The 18145-nt window shown below is 57.0% G+C and overlaps 1 protein-coding gene across 4 annotated transcripts; it reads left to right on the plus strand.

The window, feature by feature from the left end:
• The first annotated feature begins 6710 nt into the window (after positions 1–6710).
• FURIN (furin, paired basic amino acid cleaving enzyme) lies at positions 6711–18083 on the plus strand. Of its 4 annotated transcripts, none has more exons than XM_036231921.1 (17): positions 6714–6865; positions 7975–8082; positions 10396–10736; positions 11079–11177; positions 11291–11386; positions 11723–11851; positions 11958–12034; positions 12331–12419; positions 12899–13071; positions 13496–13708; positions 14166–14266; positions 14390–14493; positions 14587–14704; positions 14817–14996; positions 15401–15525; positions 15610–15720; positions 15955–18083. In XM_036231921.1, the coding sequence occupies exons 3-17, from the start codon at positions 10560–10562 to the stop codon at positions 16545–16547; spliced, it is 2385 nt and encodes a 794-aa protein (XP_036087814.1). In that variant the 5' UTR covers positions 6714–6865; positions 7975–8082; positions 10396–10559; the 3' UTR covers positions 16548–18083. The 4 variants fall into 4 exon arrangements, with proteins under 4 accessions (XP_036087816.1, XP_036087814.1, XP_036087815.1 ...); XM_036231922.1 differs by lacking the exon at positions 6714–6865 and adding an exon at positions 7292–7420; XM_036231923.1 differs by lacking the exon at positions 7975–8082 and having other exon boundaries at positions 6711–6865.
• The last annotated feature ends 62 nt before the right edge of the window (positions 18084–18145 follow it).

Raw genomic sequence — 18145 nt, forward strand, 5'->3', positions numbered from 1 at the left:
CACCTGTAAATGGGTAGCTTGTACCCCATTTTACAGATAAGGAAACTGAGGCCCCAGGAGGTTAAGCATTTTGCCCAGGGGACATTCAAACACGTTTCAGAGCTAGTTCTGAGCCCAGGGCTGGGCTGGTAACCTGCACGTGGGACCACAGCCCACAAGGTTTGTGTGGGGGAAGGGCAGGTCATCTGTTCAGTGGCACACATTATAGAAATATCAACGAGGACAACAGGGAGAATGCAGGTGAATGGCCTTGTCCAAGAAAACATCAAATGTGAATCAGAACAGAGCCGCCCACCTTGCAGTGCCTGAGGGAACCGGCCATTCTGTTCAGCCAATGTTCTCCCCTTTCCAGAGCCAGAAAGCTTTCCATTCTCACTCCCCAGGTCAAATCCCAGATCTTCTTCCTAACTCCCTGCAAGCTCTCTAGGCTTCAGTCTCTTAATCTGTTAAATGGGGATGATAATAGTGCCTGCCTCAGGGTTGCTATCAGCCGTAAATGAGGCCGTCAGCATACAATACTTAGCAATGCCCCTGAGATGGAATGAGTGAATGAGCACTCTGTGAGTTTTACCTGTTAACTCAAAAAATCCCTTGTCAAGTTTCCTGCTAAAGATGTCCACATAGGTGTGGTTTAGGGAGAAGCACCAGAGTCCAACCAAGCAGTTGGGCAGTGGGACCCCAGGCCTGGCTGGCCAGCCCTCTGACTGCAAAGGCTCTGGCTTTCCAGGGCGATGGGTGCCACCCTATTCTTCCCAGGCCTGCTCAGGACCCCACAAACCTGTTTACTGGGTTATGAAAGTCACTAGACTTTCCCAAGCCTGTCCACCACCCAGTGTGTGACATGGGAGGGTCATTAATGGTTGCCTCCTGCATAGGGCTGTTGCTGGGCTCCCACTCTTACCCTTACATGTCTCCTTCGCCATGTCTCCTTCCCCAGTGGGACCTTTAAAGGGGTAAGTTAGTAAAACTCCAAAAAACTGACCACTGCTCTGAAAATTCAGGTCACCATCCTGACCAGCCTGCCACATGCTCCATGATCTCGACCTTGCCTACTCTCATCTCAGCTCATCTCCCTCTACCCTTGCCCTCTCCCCCTGCACTCTGAGAAGTGTCTGCTCTCCCAGCGCACTACTCACAAAGGGCCAAGCCTTTGTCCTCCTGGTTTCCCGCGCCTGGGATACCCTCTCTCTTCACGCCTCAGACCTTCACTTTTACCTCTTTCTTGAGCCTCAGCTCAAATATCACCTCCTCTGAGAGGCCTTCCCTGACCACCCCAGAGACAGTAGCCTTCTTCCTCCCCCAGGCACTACTACATCACCCTCCTCGTTACTTTTTCCCCGAGTACTTAAAATAATCTGAGCTTCACTTATAAACAGGCTTATTAAGCTGCCGTCTCCCTCCCTCACCAGAACTGGAGGCCTGGAGGAGGTCCTGCACCCAGTAGGTGCTCAATGTCTGAAGAATGGACGAATGAAATGCTTGGTGCACAATCAACCTTCCACAGAGGTTTTTATTGTCACACGTGACATCCCCATCCCCAGCCTCAGGGGCTCTTGGGAACTTCCATGGAGTTCTCCTTCGGCTAAAAAGCCCTGGAGCTGTCAGTGAAAGGCCCCTCATTGTTTGCCACCCACAGCTCTCTTATCTGGCATCTCTGGCACCCCTCTCTGCTAAGTATACCCCCTTGGGCACGAGCTGTGCTGGTGCCTGTAATGTGCAGGTGGCACAGTGCAGCCTGCTCCCCAGGTATGCCATGCTCCGAGGGATGGCACCCGCCTTTTTCCAGGTATTAACTGACTTTTTTCCCCAGCAGTGTTTGTTTTAGGGATTAAAGGTAGTGAAGGAGCCTTTTATTTCCAGAACCATTTGTTTCTTTCCTGGCAGCCAGCACTACATTTGCTATTTTATTTTCCCAAGCCCCAGATAATACCATTCTAGACACGTTGGTGTGATAGCATCATCCAACGGAAAAACTCTCAGATTCTTCCCCTAGGCCAGCCAGTGGGCAGACTCCTGGGCGTCACAGAGAGAGGCCTGGGTTGCGCATTCTCGGTACTCTTTTCCCTCCTTTCTCAGATCAGCCTCAGGGCCCATGATCATTTTCTCTGTTTTTTTTTTTTTTTTTTATTTTTTCTGTTTTATTTTTAAGTACTACCATGACCCCACCACCACCACCTTTACCTGGCAGTGTCAAGAAATGGGCTACCTCAGGTGAGTAAATTTTTAAAATAATGCCTTTTAAGCACTAAAACTTTAAACAAATACATTTTAAAAACAGTTTTCGAGGTATAACTGGCACGCTATAAACTGCACGTAAAGCGTACAACTTGATCTGTTTTGACGTTCGCATACACCCGTGAAATCATCACCACAATGTAGATAATGAACACATCCATCACTCCCAAAAGGTTCCTTCCTCCCCTCTGCTCCCCTTCTCCAGCAGCCACCAAACTGCCTTCCAAACACATATTTAATGTGAAGCTGTCTCACCCACTTCCCCACCCTTGTAAGCAGAGTGTGATCAACATGATTGTTCCTTTCCTTGATGCAGGATGATCATGAGCGTTACTGAAAGCCACATCCTCAGATGTCGTGGAGAGACATAAGACAGTTTGCCCCGAACACTAAACGGCTCATTGTTGCATCGCCATGCCCGGTGCTTTGGGGTTTGAGAGTTTCTCCTTCGCTGCCAGCTGCCACTTCCATAATAAAAGTGCATAGTTCCCAACAGACAACTCCTGCTGCCTCGCTCACTGCATGCTACCCGCCTCCCGCACCTGTTCCGCACTCTGGATCAGTGGTTCTCAGCAGGGAAGATTTGGCCCCCAGGAGACATTTGACAGTATCTGGGGGAATTTTGGTTGGCATAAAGGGGGTGGGGGTGCTACTGATACCTAGTGTTTTAAGACCGGGGATGTTGCTGAACATGCTACAATGCACAGGACAGTCCCCATGAAGAAAGATCCAGCCCAAGATGCCAGTGTGCCGAGGTTGAGAAACCCATTCCAGATGACAGAACTTGTTGCAAAACTCAACATGAAATCGTGATAATTGACCGTTTTACTTTTCTGGATCAAGAGAGAGAAGAAAGGGCAGAGATTTGTTGGAGTTGCAAGGCGACACGATAGGACACAGATCCAGGAAGATCCTGGAGGTCTCAGGTACCTTCTTTCAGCTCTACCAGATGTCGTCACTGGCTTCCTGAGGACAAGCTCTAAGGGCTCAACTCAAGGCACTAGGTCCCAGCACTCAGCAGGTGCTCAATGAATGTCAAATTAGATTGCACCCACTGCACCTATTAAGTGTCCAGCTGTGGGCAGCACTGGCTTGGCATTGAAGGCGAGGCAGAAGACACAGAGCTAGCAGAAGGGAGCCATAAACCAACCAGTGAGCTTAGGATTCGGCAGAGTCGGCTGGTACAAGGTAAGTGCAGGCTCACCCCAGTAACTGGGAAAATGAGGGCTGGCCATGCTGGGATCCTGTCCCAGCAGGCCAGATACATCACCACCAAATCTCTTCTAGCTCCTCCCACCACCCACAGACACCCTGTTCGCCTGTCACATAAAAGGTTTTCTCAGAGCGATTTAGCCAAAACTGGAAGGGCCCTGCACTGTTTGGGGATAGAGAAGCCTGAGTGCAGTGTTCGGGATGGACCCCACGTGCGCTGGAACTAGATGGTGAAGTATGGGCATGCTTTATTCAATTTTGCATGACTTTGAGGTTTAATTATTACAAAAGTTATTGCAGACATTCCTGACAACGCATTTACCTGCAAAAACAAAGCAAAACAAAAAACCAAAAAGCTCACAAATCCCACCCTTTCAGAGAAAACACCAATGAAATTTTGTTATTTGCCCTTCTATGTGTGTATGGATGTAGTGTGGACATTTTGATGAAAACCAGGTGCAGGTGCTATGCCGAGGGCTTGGTCTGAGGTGCCACAGCGGGGAAGAGGTTTTGAAAGGAGGGGACCCACGAGAGCTCTCCAGCGAGACACTGAGAGTGCCTCAAGTGAGGGTGATGGGGTAGATTTGACTGTGGGACCAGGGTTGCTGTCAGGAGCCTCCCAGATCAGCTCCAGCTCCAAGGATTTAAAGGTCCTGCGGCCGGACCCTTCCTCCTGGACTCCTGCTGGGAAGGTAGGGTCTCCATCACAATCCCTTCCTCAGGGTACATCAGGCCCTGCTCCTCCTCACAGGTCTTTTTCCTTCCTGTTGCCAGGCTTCTGTCACATGGTACCCCTTATCCAGAGGCCCTTGGGTTCTTAAGGCTCCAAGTCAGGGGACCTGGGCCATTTTAGCTCCCTCTGGCCTTAAGGCCTCAGATAAACCCTTGGGAAAGACAAAGAGAATACCTGCCCATAGGACTTGTTTCAGTGATATAAAGGAAGAAGTTGGCTCACAGTCACCAGATGAGGCCAGCTGGGACTCTCTCCAGAGGGCTGTTCTTTCCAGAGGGGTCTCAAGGAGAGTGGCTTCCAAATTCTTTTTAGCAACAGAATTGTAGTAAAATATAATTGCGTGTGAAACTCTAAAATAGGAGAAGGACGAAGGTGAAACTTTGAGCCAAGCAAGGACAGGTGCTCACTTGCTCAATCCTCTCCTCTCCCCTCCCCTGTGATGCACCTCTGAGCAACAGTTTCAAGGATTGTGACTTATGACAAAGGCGAGATTGGAAGGCCACGCTGGGGGTAGAAACTGGGAAGCTCCAGTGCTTCTGAGAAGGGAAGGGAGTGGGTGGCAGCCATGTGAGACAGAACTAGCCCTTCCTCCTCCTCCTCTTCCTCCTCCGCTTTCTCCTCCTCAGACCCACTGCTCCCCTGGGCCCAGCCTCCAGGATGGGTGGGGCACCTAGAGGCAGCCCATATTGCTTTCTGTCTGGGTTGACCTTTCTTCTAGGTCAGAGGGCCTGTGGGAAGGGCACTGGAAGACTCTGAGGCTAGGTGGGGCTAGCCCTGTCCCAATTTCCCCTCAATGGGGTTCTCTTGCTCACAGACTAAGGAAGAACTGTGACTCACTTCCTGCTTTGCTCAGTCTGACTACAGAAGCATTGTTCTCCCAATAGTGGCTGGTGCTGATGAGGCTACCCCAGGGTGGTCACTACAGTTTTAGCTCCTTGTTGGGAGAAGTTCCCACTCCCAGAGCTGGCCAACCAGACTGATCTGCCAGCTCAGTTTTCAGGACCCCGCATTCTTCCCAGAGTTTCCGGTATTTGCAGCATTTGTAAGGGTGGCCACATGGGTACCTTATCCTATTAGTTGAATATCGTCTCAATTTATGGAGGGGTAAATTGAGGCTCAGAGAGTTAAGTAATTTGTCTAAGGTGGCATAATATAAAATAGTGCCACAGGGATTTGAAACCAGGTTTGCTGGTTGGCTTGTCACAGTGAATCCTTAATATCATTTAATCGCTCTGGCCTCCGCGTGGTCATGTGTAATATGTAGGCAGTGATACATAAAAGGTGCCCTAAGGAAAATGTATCTATACCCACCTCATGGGGCTTGTGGTGAGGAAGAGCTCAGAACAGCACCTGGCTCCTAGTAAGTGCTGGGTGGTGGTCATTTTGTGTCACTATCCCCAAACCTGTGTTGAGACCACAGGGTAATACTGTGCTTCCAGGTTATCTCAGTGAACAGGAAGGGATGGGCAGAGACTGCCCTGCGACCTTGAAACAACCTAGCCTGCGAAGTTCTTGGCCATATTTCCCCTCTTTTCCTTTCAGCTCAAGCAGCGGTGGCCTTGCCAAGTAGCACAGACGTTTTCTAGGGCAGGGACCCAGGGAGCCAGCAGAGTGGGCTGGCTGCTGTGTTGCAAGCACCAGGGCCCAGGACCTGCCAAAGTCCTACACCTCTTCCAGGCTCTGGGGACTGCTAGTTGGAGACCTTGGGCAAATTCTTTAAACTTTGTGTGCCTCAGTTTCCTTATCTGTAAAATGGGGTTAATAAGCTTGAAAGGATTACGTGAATTAAATAATGCACAGAAGGAGGAGATAATGTAAAGTGACTGGCCCGGTGCCTGGCAGGCGGTTGGCATTTAAAAAAAAAAAAAAAAAAAGTTGAAAGGCGATGGGCTTCTCCGGCTTATTCACCTGTCTATATATAGACGCAAATAAGGTCGTGGCTCCTCTAACAGTAGGTCCTGGGGTCTGCGCCGCCGCTCTTGAGTCGCACCGCAGGTGAGGCACCCCAGATCTGTCACCCAGGGCACCTGCCCGGTCATGCCCACTCACGGCTCAGGAGCGAAGCGCGGGGGAGAGGGCCAGCCGAGGCGGGGCCCGAGCGACTCCTCGATCCCTTCCTAACCAGGCCGAGGGTTCTCTCCGCGCCGCCCGGGAGCTCGCGGCCCGAAGAGCCGAGGGCGGGGGTGCGCCCGCCCGGCTCCCCACCCGCCGCTGCCGGGAGCCGGAGGCGGCGGGCGCCCCGGAAGGCCGTGGGGCCGCCGGCCCGGTCCGGCCCGGCGCGCCCGCTCCGAACGCGGGCCGGGGCAGCATGGGCGGCGGGCCGGCGGCGGCCGGGAGCGCGGAGGTGGCGCCGCGCGGGGGAGGGGCGCGGCGGCGGAGGAGGAGGAGCCCGGGCCGCCGCAGCCGCTGACAGCGGCCTGAGTAAACAAGCCGCGCCGCCGCGGCCCGGCCGCTGCCCCCGCCCGCGCCGGAGCCCGAGCCCGAGCCCAGGCCGAGCCCTGCCCTGGTCGCCGGCCGGGCCGAGGCCGCGCCGCCGCGCCTCCCGCCTCCGCGCGGTGACGCCGCTGCCGGGCGCGGGGAGCGCGCCGAGCCCAGGCCCCGCCGCCGGGCTCTCTGCTCGGCCGAGGGGCGCCCGAGCCGCCGCGGCGCTCGCCTGGAAAAGTTTCCCCGCCCGGGCTCCCCGGGGTAAGCGGCGAGGGCGCGGGGCCCGGGGAGCGGGGGCCAGGCCCAGGGCAGCCGCCGGCCTGGGCCCTCCGCCAGAGGAGCGCGCTCCGCGGCCCGGGCGCCCCGCCGGGGAGGATCGGAGGCGGGAGCGCCGGGGCCCCTGGGCCCGGCTGTCGGAACTGAGTCCCGGGCCGGCCCCGAGGGTGGAGCCGCGGGGGACGGTCCGGGCGCCCCGCAGCCCACCTGAGCGCGCGCCCGCCTCGGCCCCGGCTCTGTCCGCGCCGGTACTTTTCCGCTGTGGCCCGGGCGAGCCCGCTGACCTCAGGAAGCGCCGCGGGGCCCCGCCGGGGGCGGGATGGGGCGAGAATTCCAGAGGCGCCCGCGCTCCCGCCTCCCCGCCGTCCTCCGGGGCCGCCGCCTCGCCCCCTCGCCCCCTCGCCCCCTCCGCTCCTGGGGAGAGAGGAGCCGCCGTCGCGGGGCGGGGGGTTGTTCCCCGCCCGGGACTCGCCCCCGCCCGCACACCTGGGCAGCCAGGGACTCAGGTGCGCGACCCGCGGCGCCGGGAGGCCGGCTCAGGTAGGTTCTGGGGCTGCTTTCCAAGGAGGCCTGGCTGAGGCCCCTGCTGCCCCCGTCGGGCAGCGGGACCCCGGGGCGGCCTGCCTGGCGGACAGGTCTGACAGCGCTCACTTAGCTGCAATCCTGCCGGCGCCTGCTCCCTTGCCCTGGGGTGCAGACCCTCGTTAGCCAGAGGCTGTGGGAATTCTCTGGCTTGGACAGTGCGAGAGGAATTCGCTGATGTGGCCTAGTGAGGGCCGGGCAGCTGCTGGCCAGGTGGGAACACAGCAAAGGGGAGTTGAGTAGTCGAGACTGACCCGTCTCACCCACAGTGGCCCCGGTGTTACTGTTTACTATATTATTTACTATATCGGGCTTCCACACGACATTTGATTTTTTTTTTTTTTTGAAAAGGGTTCTGTGGCTTAAAAAAAAGTTTGAAAACCTCTGGTCTAGCAGTTTTTACTACCAAGGAAACTGAGGCTCAGAGAGGAAATGACTTATCTAAGGTCACATAGCAAATGCAAGTAGAGCAGAGACTGGGAGTCAGAATTTCAGGGGAGCCTTTCCAACAGGACGTGGCTTCGTGTCTTTTTGCCGGGAGGAGAGACGGATCGGGTTTCCCCGGGCAGCCCTGTCTGCGCCGGACGCCCCCGTGCCTGGGAAACAGCCCGGACCTGGGGGTAGGTTCATTGTGAGTGCCTCGGAGCTGCTGGCTGTATCACGGGGTTCCTGGGGCTGGAGAAAGGGCTTTGCCTGAGAGGGGACACAGCCAAGAGGAGCGCCCACAGCTCTCTCTGGCCACAGCCGGGAGCTGAGTCCCATGTGAGACGGCATCACGGGGAGCTAGAAATACAGCAAGAACTGGGACTCGGAGGGTGAGTCAGAGTCTGGGTTGGGGGTGGGGAGGAGCCCCTTCATTCACTGTTCTCAGTGCCTGCCCCTTTGGGAAAGAGGGTTCCTCGCTTCCTCCAGGATGCTGAGGCAGGACTGTCTGCGGCGTCAGGGCTCCATGGGAGCCCTACCCCACTCCCATGGCCAGGGACGCTGGGCAGAGGGAGCACGCCCTTGCTTGGGGATTGCCTGGTTGTGCCTGAAGCCTGCTTTCTTTCCGGGTGCTGCAAGGTAATTAAATAGTTGGTTAATCACCTTTAACGCCAAGCAGCTTCCGCTCCATTCACAGTCGGCCAGAACCTGGGCTAGACCCTGATGAACCCAGCCTTGCTTTGGGGGCTCCAGTAGGGCTCAGAGCACTGTGGTCAGCGTCAGCGGGTGGCTTTGCATGATGTCTTAGAGCTAAGTGGTAGCTAGTGTGGCAAGAAGGGGAAAAGAGACCTTGTTCCCATCCGCTTGTGCCCCCAGGGCTCCATATTCTCTGTTAAATCAGGGGCTTGGGGTCCCTTAACCCCCTTGAGCCGATGTCTGGCAGCCATTTTTCAGACAGACTTTCTGGAACTTGGCTGCCTAAGGCACCCTGGGGCTGTGGCTTCCAGGTCAGCCTGGGAGCCCTGTGGACTCTGCCTCCCAGGGTGAGGAGGAGCTGCACTGTGGATGCCTCCTGCCATCAGCTGTCAGGTTATTTTGGTGTAAACTGAAAATACTTCAGGAATTGTGTGTTGAGTCTCCCCCAGCCTGCCTGGTGGGACTGCAGGAGCAGAAGTACAGCTGAGGAGACTGGTTGTGACTAAGGGCAGCCCCCAGAGAAGCGAGGGGTTCCCAGTGGGGAGCCTGCCTGCCCAGCTTCGAGGGTCCTGGGTGAGCTAGGAGCTTCATTTTGCCTGCTGGCAGAGTGGCTTCCTTTGAGGTTTGGCCGCGGGAGTGGTGAGGGCATCCTGGGTCCTGTAGGCAGACGCTGGCATTGAGACTGGGTACCTCCAGCAGCCCTGCTGGGACCACTCCCAGCTTCTCTCCACCCCAGGGGCTTGGCTTCTGGCTAGTCAGGGGCCCTTTGTGGGGATAGTTATGTGGCCCTGGACAGAGAGGTCCCACTGTCTGTTTGCTGAAGGAGGAAAAACAACACATGGACTATTGATTCAGCCTCACCTTGGCGCTCCTGGCTCAGCAGCCAGTGTTTGCCCTGGCTGCCCGGCTCGGATTACGCAAGGCTGGTGGGCGTGGAGAGAGCAAAGGGGCTGCTGGGGAGCCTCCAGGCCCAGGCCCAGGCCCAGGCCCAGGCCCAGGCCCAGGCGGGACAAGGCTGGGCAGCCCCACCGTTCCCCAGGAAACAGTTAAAAAGAGCCTGGGCCTCTTGATGATGGCTGAGGGTCTGGGCTATAGAAGGAAGGGAAGCCACTGTGAGCCCCTGTGCTCAGCCCACAAAGCCCGCATTTCACCTAGGGTCACCCACTCCTTCTTCCCAGGGGCTGTGTGTCTGCAAATAAGCCTCTGGGGCTGGGGTTGGTTTGCTGAACCGGAAAAACCCAGTGAGCTGTGTGGATGCCTCCCATTAAGAAACTTCAAAAAGTCAGCATTTTATCCCTTTCTAAAAAAAGATTTAGGTAATTTGGAAAACATACGATGAGATAAAGAGGAAAATACTAATTGTAGTTCTCATCATCTTGAGAGAACCATTGTTAACGTATAGTTGTGTCCTTCCAGATTTTGTTTTGTGGTTATATATAAATATCCATATGCAAATACTTTTTTAAAAAAACAAAATCGATTCGTGTACGTACTGCTTTGTAACCCATCTTTTTTACTTTCATTCTGGCTAGCCTTTATTCAGTTGTTTCTGATTTCGAGTGACTCAAGCCTTGATATTGTTCGTCCCACTTCCGTATTCTTGCGAGGAGAGAGGCTTGGGAGCTGCGTGTGGCGGGGTGGGGGTCCATCTCCCTGACTCCCCGGCTGACCTTGGGGGTGCTGGGGTTTCACTCGCCTCCCCCAGAGCCCCTTTCAGGCCTGGATCCAGCCATGGAATGGGAAGGCAGCTTTAATTTAGCTCATGGCTGGGAGGGACTGACTCTCTCCCCCTTTTCCTCCCTTGTTCCTCTCAGAGCCCGGCAGCCCTCGTCCTCCTGCCACAGCCCTGCCAGTCTCGGCCCCATGCCCCCGCCAGTCAGCCCCGGGCCACAGGCTGTGAGTTGGTGCTTGGGAGCCGAGGCCCCGTGACCAGGCCAAGGAGAGGAGGGCTCCGGGACACCGGCCACCTGTCCCCCCCATGGAGCTGAGGCCCTGGTTGCTATGGGTGGTAGCAGCAGCAGGACCTTTGGTCCTGCTGGTGGCTGATGCCCATGGGCAGAAGGTCTTCACCAACACCTGGGCTGTGCACATCCCTGGGGGCCCGGCTGTGGCTGACCGCGTGGCACGCAAGCATGGCTTCCTCAACCAGGGCCAGGTAGGTGTTCTAGACATTTCGGGCCGTGTGCTGATGAGGGCAGGTGCTGTGGGGCTTGTCCTTTCAAGGGTATGTTCCGGGTGGCCAGGGGGATGGCAGCAGTGGCTTGCCCTGTCCTTGGGTTTCTAGCATAGGTTGCTCAGACAACCAACATACCCCAGGGATAAAGAGTGTCCCCTTGGTCCCTTGCCCCTTCTTGCTGGGTCCTGGGCAGGGAGCAGATGCCCCACCTCCCACTGCCATTGCATACCGCCCCTTGTAGCCTATTGTCCACACTCGTCCCCCACTTCCCCAGGGACTGACAGATGGCAAGCCCAGCTCAGTCTTCCTGCTCTGTTGCAGATCTTCGGCGACTATTACCACTTCTGGCATCGAGCTGTGACAAAGCGGTCCCTGTCGCCTCACCGCCCGCGGCATAGCCGGCTGCAGAGGGAGCCTCAAGTGAGTGCAACCCCAGCTCCCCCTGCTGCCACCCTTCTCTCTCTGCTCTCAGGAGTGCCACTGTCTTCCTCCCCCTCCTCCGCCCACACCATCTCTCCCTCATCCCCTCACAGGTAAAGTGGCTGGAGCAGCAGGTGGCAAAGCGACGGACCAAACGGGATGTGTACCAGGAGCCCACAGACCCCAAGTTTCCTCAGCAGTGGTACCTGGTATGTTGCATCCTCGGTTCCTGGGTCCTCCTTCCCAGCTGTACCCATCTGCCCACTGAGGGTCCCGGGGTTAGGTGTGGCTGACTTTGAAGCCTGCTCTCATTCTTCCTCTTTCTGTCTGCTGAGCGTTCTCCCCAGCCCCTCCTGCTAATTCTGGGGCCAAGGGTACCCTCCCAGAGTTCTTTACACTTCCACGGACCCCAAACAACCAGTAGTGGCATTTTAAGAGCAGGGGCAGATAGAGAGTGAGGTTTTGGGGGTGGTGAAGGGATTCTTCAGGATACCCTAGCCTCACATTTCATAAGTGCCAAGGTGATGGAGTGGGTTTCTTTGCAGTCTGGCATCACCCAGCGGGACCTGAACGTGAAGGAGGCCTGGGCTCAAGGCTTCACGGGGCGTGGTATCGTGGTCTCCATCCTGGATGACGGCATTGAGAAGAACCACCCGGACTTGGCAGGCAATTATGTGAGCAGATTGGGGGGCAGGCAGCGAATCCTGGTGAGGGTGTCTAGGGTCTCCTGTTCTGCCAGCGTGGGCAGGCTGCTCCTGACAACAGCCACATCCTTTCCAGGATCCTGGGGCCAGCTTCGATGTCAATGACCAGGACCCTGACCCGCAACCTCGTTACACACAGATGAATGACAACAGGTCAGAAATGGCAGACCCCGGTGTCTGCCTCTCTCCTTTTCCACAGCGTAGGAAGGGCTGAGGCCTGGTTCAGACATGCTCTGCCTGAGAGGCTGACGTCTTTCCTGCAGTTCTGACCCAGCCGGGGCTCTAAGGGAGGGTTAGGCCAGATCAGAGATAGCCACAGGCTGTGTGGGAGGGGACCATGCTCACACGTGGGATAGAGGTCATAGGTGGAACGGTTTGCTGATCCTTCTCCTCAGGCTGTACCTGCCAGGCTCTGTCCACCGTTAATGCTGTGTTCTTGGCCCTGGCAGGCACGGCACACGATGTGCGGGTGAGGTGGCTGCGGTGGCCAACAACGGTGTCTGTGGCGTGGGTGTGGCCTACAACGCCCGCATAGGAGGTGGGTGTGGGTCTTGGCCACCCTGTCTTTGGAAGGGCCCTTCGGGTGGGGTTTTTCTCCGCCCACTTCCCATCTGGCCAGTGCCTGCTACTTTCCCACTGTGGATCCTTTTGACCACATGACTATTCCTTAGAAGATTCTTAGCAACTCAGAGAGCTGAATCGCCAGTGCTGGTGGCCCTGTGCTGTGGGACGGGTGTTTCTTAGCAGGAGTTTCCTTATATCGTCACCACCCACTCTGTGTCCTTACGTGGCAGGCTGCGATCACCACGCTCCTTTGGGAACCCGGGTCCTGTCCTAGTCCAGAATGTGTGGTTAAGGCAGGGCTGTTCTCATTTTCTCCTCCCCGGGTCTCGTCTTTGAGAAGCAGAGGCAAGCCAGGGAGTTCGGGGCTCAGCGCAGGGCTGGGTGTGCTCCATGGGGTGCCTCTGGCAGCTGGACCCACGCAGCATCCCTTTCCCCACCCTACTCTGCGGCCAGGGGTGCGTATGCTAGACGGTGAGGTGACCGATGCGGTGGAAGCACGCTCGCTGGGCCTGAACCCCAACCACATCCACATCTACAGCGCCAGCTGGGGCCCCGAGGATGATGGCAAGACCGTGGATGGGCCGGCCCGCCTCGCCGAAGAGGCCTTCTTCCGGGGAGTCAGCCAGGTGAGGTGGGGATCCAGGCCCAGTCTCTGGGGGCAAGGTGGCACTCTATTTTCTATAGCTTTTTTTCCTCGTGTTTTTCTGTTCTTGTTTATTGTGTTTAGTTTAAATTTTACACAAAATATGTTTATTGAAAAGTTAAGGGACTAGGATAGAAAAAAAGGAAAGTAAATTAAGATCATCCCTAATCGTACTCCCTGGAATCACCGCTCTGAGCATTTGGGTGGTGGTCCAGGTCTTTTTCTGCATACAGACAGACATTTTTGTATGTATGTCTGATCCACCAGGGCCTCATGAAGAACTCGGGGGTGAATAGAGAGTCCCTGAGAACGAGGCTCCAGCCTTTCCAGTCTCCAGCAGTTGTCTCTTCCCACTAGGCCTCCCTCACGTCCTGTTCTCGAGTGACCCCAGCCCACTCTGTCCACAGGGCCGCGGGGGGCTGGGCTCCATCTTTGTTTGGGCCTCAGGGAACGGGGGCCGGGATCATGACAGCTGCAACTGCGACGGCTACACCAATAGCATCTACACACTGTCCATCAGCAGCGCCACACAGTTCGGCAACGTGCCCTGGTACAGCGAGGCCTGCTCGTCCACGCTGGCCACGACCTACAGCAGCGGCAACCAGAATGAGAAGCAGATCGTGAGTCTTGCTCTGCGTCGGGGCCAGGGTGGGGGCTGGGGAAGTGGGGCTGCTTGCCGGCTCCATCCAACCTCATCTGCCTCCCACCTGCATGTAGCTGGGTGATAGGGGCTTTGGCATCATGGAGTGGGAACTGGGGAGCTCTCTGAGATTCTTGGGGGTCACAGAGCCATCTGTGAAGCCCCCGAGAAGTGTAGATTCTCCCTAAAAACAGTTGTTGCTCCAAATGATCTTCAACTTCTAGTTCAATCTTCTTGTTCCTTGGGAAACTGAGGCTTAGAAAGAGCCAAACACTGTCCTATCCACAGCAGGGCAGCAACTGGGACCCAGGTGTCCTGGCCCTGGCTCACAACACCATCCATGGTGCTTAGGGTCTGTAGGTACAGGGAGGACAGGCAGGCCACCTCTCTGGTCCCCTCCACTCAACACAGACCCAACACCATTGTTCTGCTGGCAGGTGACCACTGATTTGCGGCAGAAGTGTACGGAGTCACACACCGGCACCTCGGCCTCTGCCCCGCTGGCAGCTGGTATCATTGCTCTCACCCTGGAGGCCAAGTAAGTCTTGGGGGCTGAGGGGCAACTGTGTCCCTACTCGTGCCCTCTGCAGAGCAGCCCTTAGTCTCCAGCTTATCTCCAAAGAGACTAAACCCAGCCAGCCTCTCCCCCTCTTCTTTGCAGTAAGAACCTCACTTGGCGGGACATGCAGCACCTGGTGGTACAGACCTCAAAGCCAGCACACCTCAATGCTAATGATTGGGCCACTAATGGTGTGGGCCGGAAAGGTGAGGACAGGGTGGCCCCATGGCCTGGTTTGGGGGGTTGGTGAGGGGGGCGCTCTGTGCCTCCCAGCTGACCCTGCCTTCCCTTCTCCACAGTGAGCCATTCATATGGCTACGGGTTGTTGGACGCAGGTGCCATGGTGGCTCTGGCCCAGAACTGGACGACAGTGGCCCCTCAACGGAAGTGCCTCATTGACATCCTCACTGAGCCCAAGTAAGGGTTGAACCCTGGCTGGGAGAGGGTGGGTGGGACCCGAAGGTTGCAGGAGGTGCTCATGGGTCCCTCGAAGCCAGGCTGATGGACCGTCACTGTGCTTTCTGCACAGGGACATAGGGAAGCGGCTGGAGGTGCGGAAGACTGTGACCGCCTGCCTGGGGGAGCCCAGCCACATCACACGGCTGGAACACGCTCAGGCCCGCCTCACCTTGTCCTACAATCGCCGTGGTGACCTGGCCATCCACCTGGTTAGCCCCATGGGCACCCGCTCCACCTTGCTGGCTGCCAGGTACTTGCCCCGTCCCCTGCCCAAGCCGTTTTCTCCCTTGTGCCCACGTGCATTCACTCATTCACTCATACAGCCCTGATGGTCACCAAACACTCTCAGAGGGGATATTGGCGTTGCGGGAGGGATGGTTTGTCCTATAGGACTGTCCCATTTTGCAGGATTCTCTGATTCCACCCATCAAATGCCACATCTGTGTGCCTTCCCGTGTGCAGTGCCCTCACACATTTCCAGAATCTTCTGGTTGAGAACAACTGGCAACCAGAGCCAAGAGGCATTTCTAACCCAGTGGTGGGGTGGGTGCTGCACTGGGGGGAGGGTATTTGGTCCATGTGTGGTGGGCTCGGTATTGCCTGGTTGGCATCCCCCAGAGGCCTCAGATAGCTGTATGCACCCTGCTCCCCCAGGCCACACGACTACTCTGCAGATGGGTTTAATGACTGGGCTTTCATGACGACCCATTCCTGGGACGAGGACCCCTCTGGCGAATGGGTCCTGGAGATTGAAAATACCAGTGAGGCCAACAACTATGGTATGCTGGGCGCCCGAGAGATGGGGGTGTGGATGCCGGGTCCCAGTTCCCACTCACTCTGGCCTTCTTCCCCTCCTGGAATAGGGACGCTGACCAAATTCACCCTCGTGCTATATGGCACAGCCCTTGAGGGGCTGCCCACACCTCCTGAGAGCAGCGGCTGCAAGACCCTCACATCCAGCCAGGCCTGCGTGGGTCAGTAGTGGGTGCTGCTGGGGGTTGGGGCCTGAGGCTGGGGGACAGAGGGTGCTTATCTTGAAGCCCAGCTCTAGGAAGAAAAAGGGTCTGAAGGGACACTGGAGCCCTTGGGATGACACAGTTTGGGGTAGAAGCTCCTGGTGACTGCTTGGGGTGCCCTGGTCCTGGGTCCCACATGGCCATGTGGCCGTGGGCAGCTAAGCTGACATCCGCCTCCTCTTGTGCTGGCAGTGTGCGAGGAAGGCTTCTCCCTGCATCAGAAGAGCTGTGTCCAGCATTGCCCACCAGGCTTTGCTGCCCAAGTCCTTGCTACACACTACAACACCGAGAATGACGTGGAGACCATCCGCGCCAGCGTGTGTACCCGCTGCCACACCTCGTGTGCCACATGCCGGGGGCCGGCCCCCACAGACTGCCTCAGCTGCCCCAGCCACGCCTCCCTGGACCCTGTGGAGCAGACGTGTTCCCGGCAAACCCAGAGCAGCCGAGAGTCCCCACAGCAGCAGCCCCCGCCTCCCCGGCCACCCCCAGAGGTGGAGGCAGAGCCGCGGCTGCGGGCAGGGCTGCTGCCCTCACACCTACCTGAGGTGGTGGCCGGCCTCAGCTGCGCCTTCATCGTCCTGGTCTTCGTCATTGTCTTCCTGGTCCTACAGCTGCGTTCAGGCTTCAGCTTCCGGGGGGTGAAGGTGTACACCATGGACCGCGGCCTCATCTCCTACAAGGGGCTTCCCCCTGAGGCCTGGCAGGAGTGCCCGTCTGACTCGGAGGAGGACGAGGGCCGACGTGAGAGGACTGCCTTTATCAGAGACCAGAGCGTCCTCTGACGAGCGCCTGCCGCCACCCCCTTCGAGCCCATCCCCTCCTTGGGCACTTTTTAATTCACCAAAGTATTTTTTTATCTTGGGACTGGGTTTGGACCCCAGTTGGGAGGCAAGAGGGGCAGAGACAGCTTCCTACCCTACCCTTGGGCCTCCTGGCTGCCTGAGGGGGCGTCCCAGGACCAGATGGGGGACCGGAGGGCTGCACCCCATTCCTAGCACCCCCTCTATGTGGAGAAAGGAGTGAAACCTTCAGGGCAGCTTTCAAAGGTTGTCAGGCTCCAGCCAGAGTTCTTGCGGAGTGGGGAGGGGCAGCCCTTTTTTCGGGATTCCTGGCCCAGCTGTGCCCTGGCCCCTTCCTTGTCCCTTAAAAGCAATAATGGTCCCCATCCAGGCAGCAGGGAGACTGGCCTAGGGAATATGCGGAGGAGGCCACCTCTCCAAGGGCTTGTGCGTACTTGACCCCGTCCCCCACCTCTGGTGAGCCTCAGGCAGAAGCGGCGATGGAAGGGACCAAGGCAAGGCAGGTGCTTCAAGGGTGCGCGTGTGTGCACGCATATGTGCACGTGTGTGTTTGTCCTTTTGCTCACCACAGCTGGCTTCCCGCTGAGTGAGGCTGGCCTTGGGGAGCCCCATGCTGGCGTCCTGACCGCCCTCCCCTCCAGCCAGGGCCCATGTCCCTGTTTTCTGAGCCCGGGGCTGCCTGGGCTGTTGGCACTCACAGTCCCGGAGCCCCTGGGTGGGTGGTGGGGAGGGACGGTGGCCCAGCCGGCCTCTCCCACCTCCCACCCGATGCTGCTTTCCCCTGTGGGGATCTCAGGGGCTGTTCGAGGATATATTTTCACTTTGTGATTATTTCACTTTAGACGCTGATTTTTTTTTTTTTTTTTTGTATTTTTAATGGGGGTAGCAGCTGGACCACCCACCTTCACATACCCACTGTTCACTCTGCTGTTCCCCCAGCTGCCCTGGCCCTGAGGTATGGGAGGCTGCAGCATATTGTTGGGGAGTGAGGAGTAGCGGAACCCCAAGTTCTGAAGAGGCCGGCCAGGCAGGCCCTAAGAAAGGGGGATCGTGGTGGGAAGGGTGGGTAGTTGTCCATGTTTCTGATGCGGCTCGTCGTGCCAAGGGCTTATGGGTCACTGGTTCTCCAAGTGCCAGGGGTGGGCAGGCGGTGGCACCATGCCCCCTCCAACACTGTGCCCTGGTGGAAAAGCACTGCCCCCCAAGTTCCCCTCTTCTGACGTGCCTTTTGCACCCCTCCCATTAGGACAATCAACCCCCTTCTGTTTGGGAGCCCTCTTTTCTTTCTCTGTCCTAGCCCCTCCTGGCACCCAGCCACCTGCCCAGGGGTGCCCCCATCTCACCACCCCGCTCCTTGTGGCCAGCCCGGCTGGTTTTGTAAGATACTGGGTTGGTGCACAGTGATTTTTTTTTTTTCTTGTAATTTAAACAGGCCCAGCATTGTTGGTTCTATTTAATGGACACAAGATGATGTTAGAGGTTTTAAAGCGATTAAACGTGCAGACTATGCAAACCAGGCCTGGTCTCCAGTATGGTGATACTGTTCTTCCCAGGAGTCCGGGACTAAATCCTGGGATGGG

The sequence above is a fragment of the Rousettus aegyptiacus genome, unplaced genomic scaffold, assembly GCF_014176215.1.
Source record: "Rousettus aegyptiacus isolate mRouAeg1 unplaced genomic scaffold, mRouAeg1.p scaffold_m13_p_14, whole genome shotgun sequence".
Classification (NCBI taxonomy): Eukaryota; Metazoa; Chordata; class Mammalia; order Chiroptera; family Pteropodidae; genus Rousettus; species Rousettus aegyptiacus.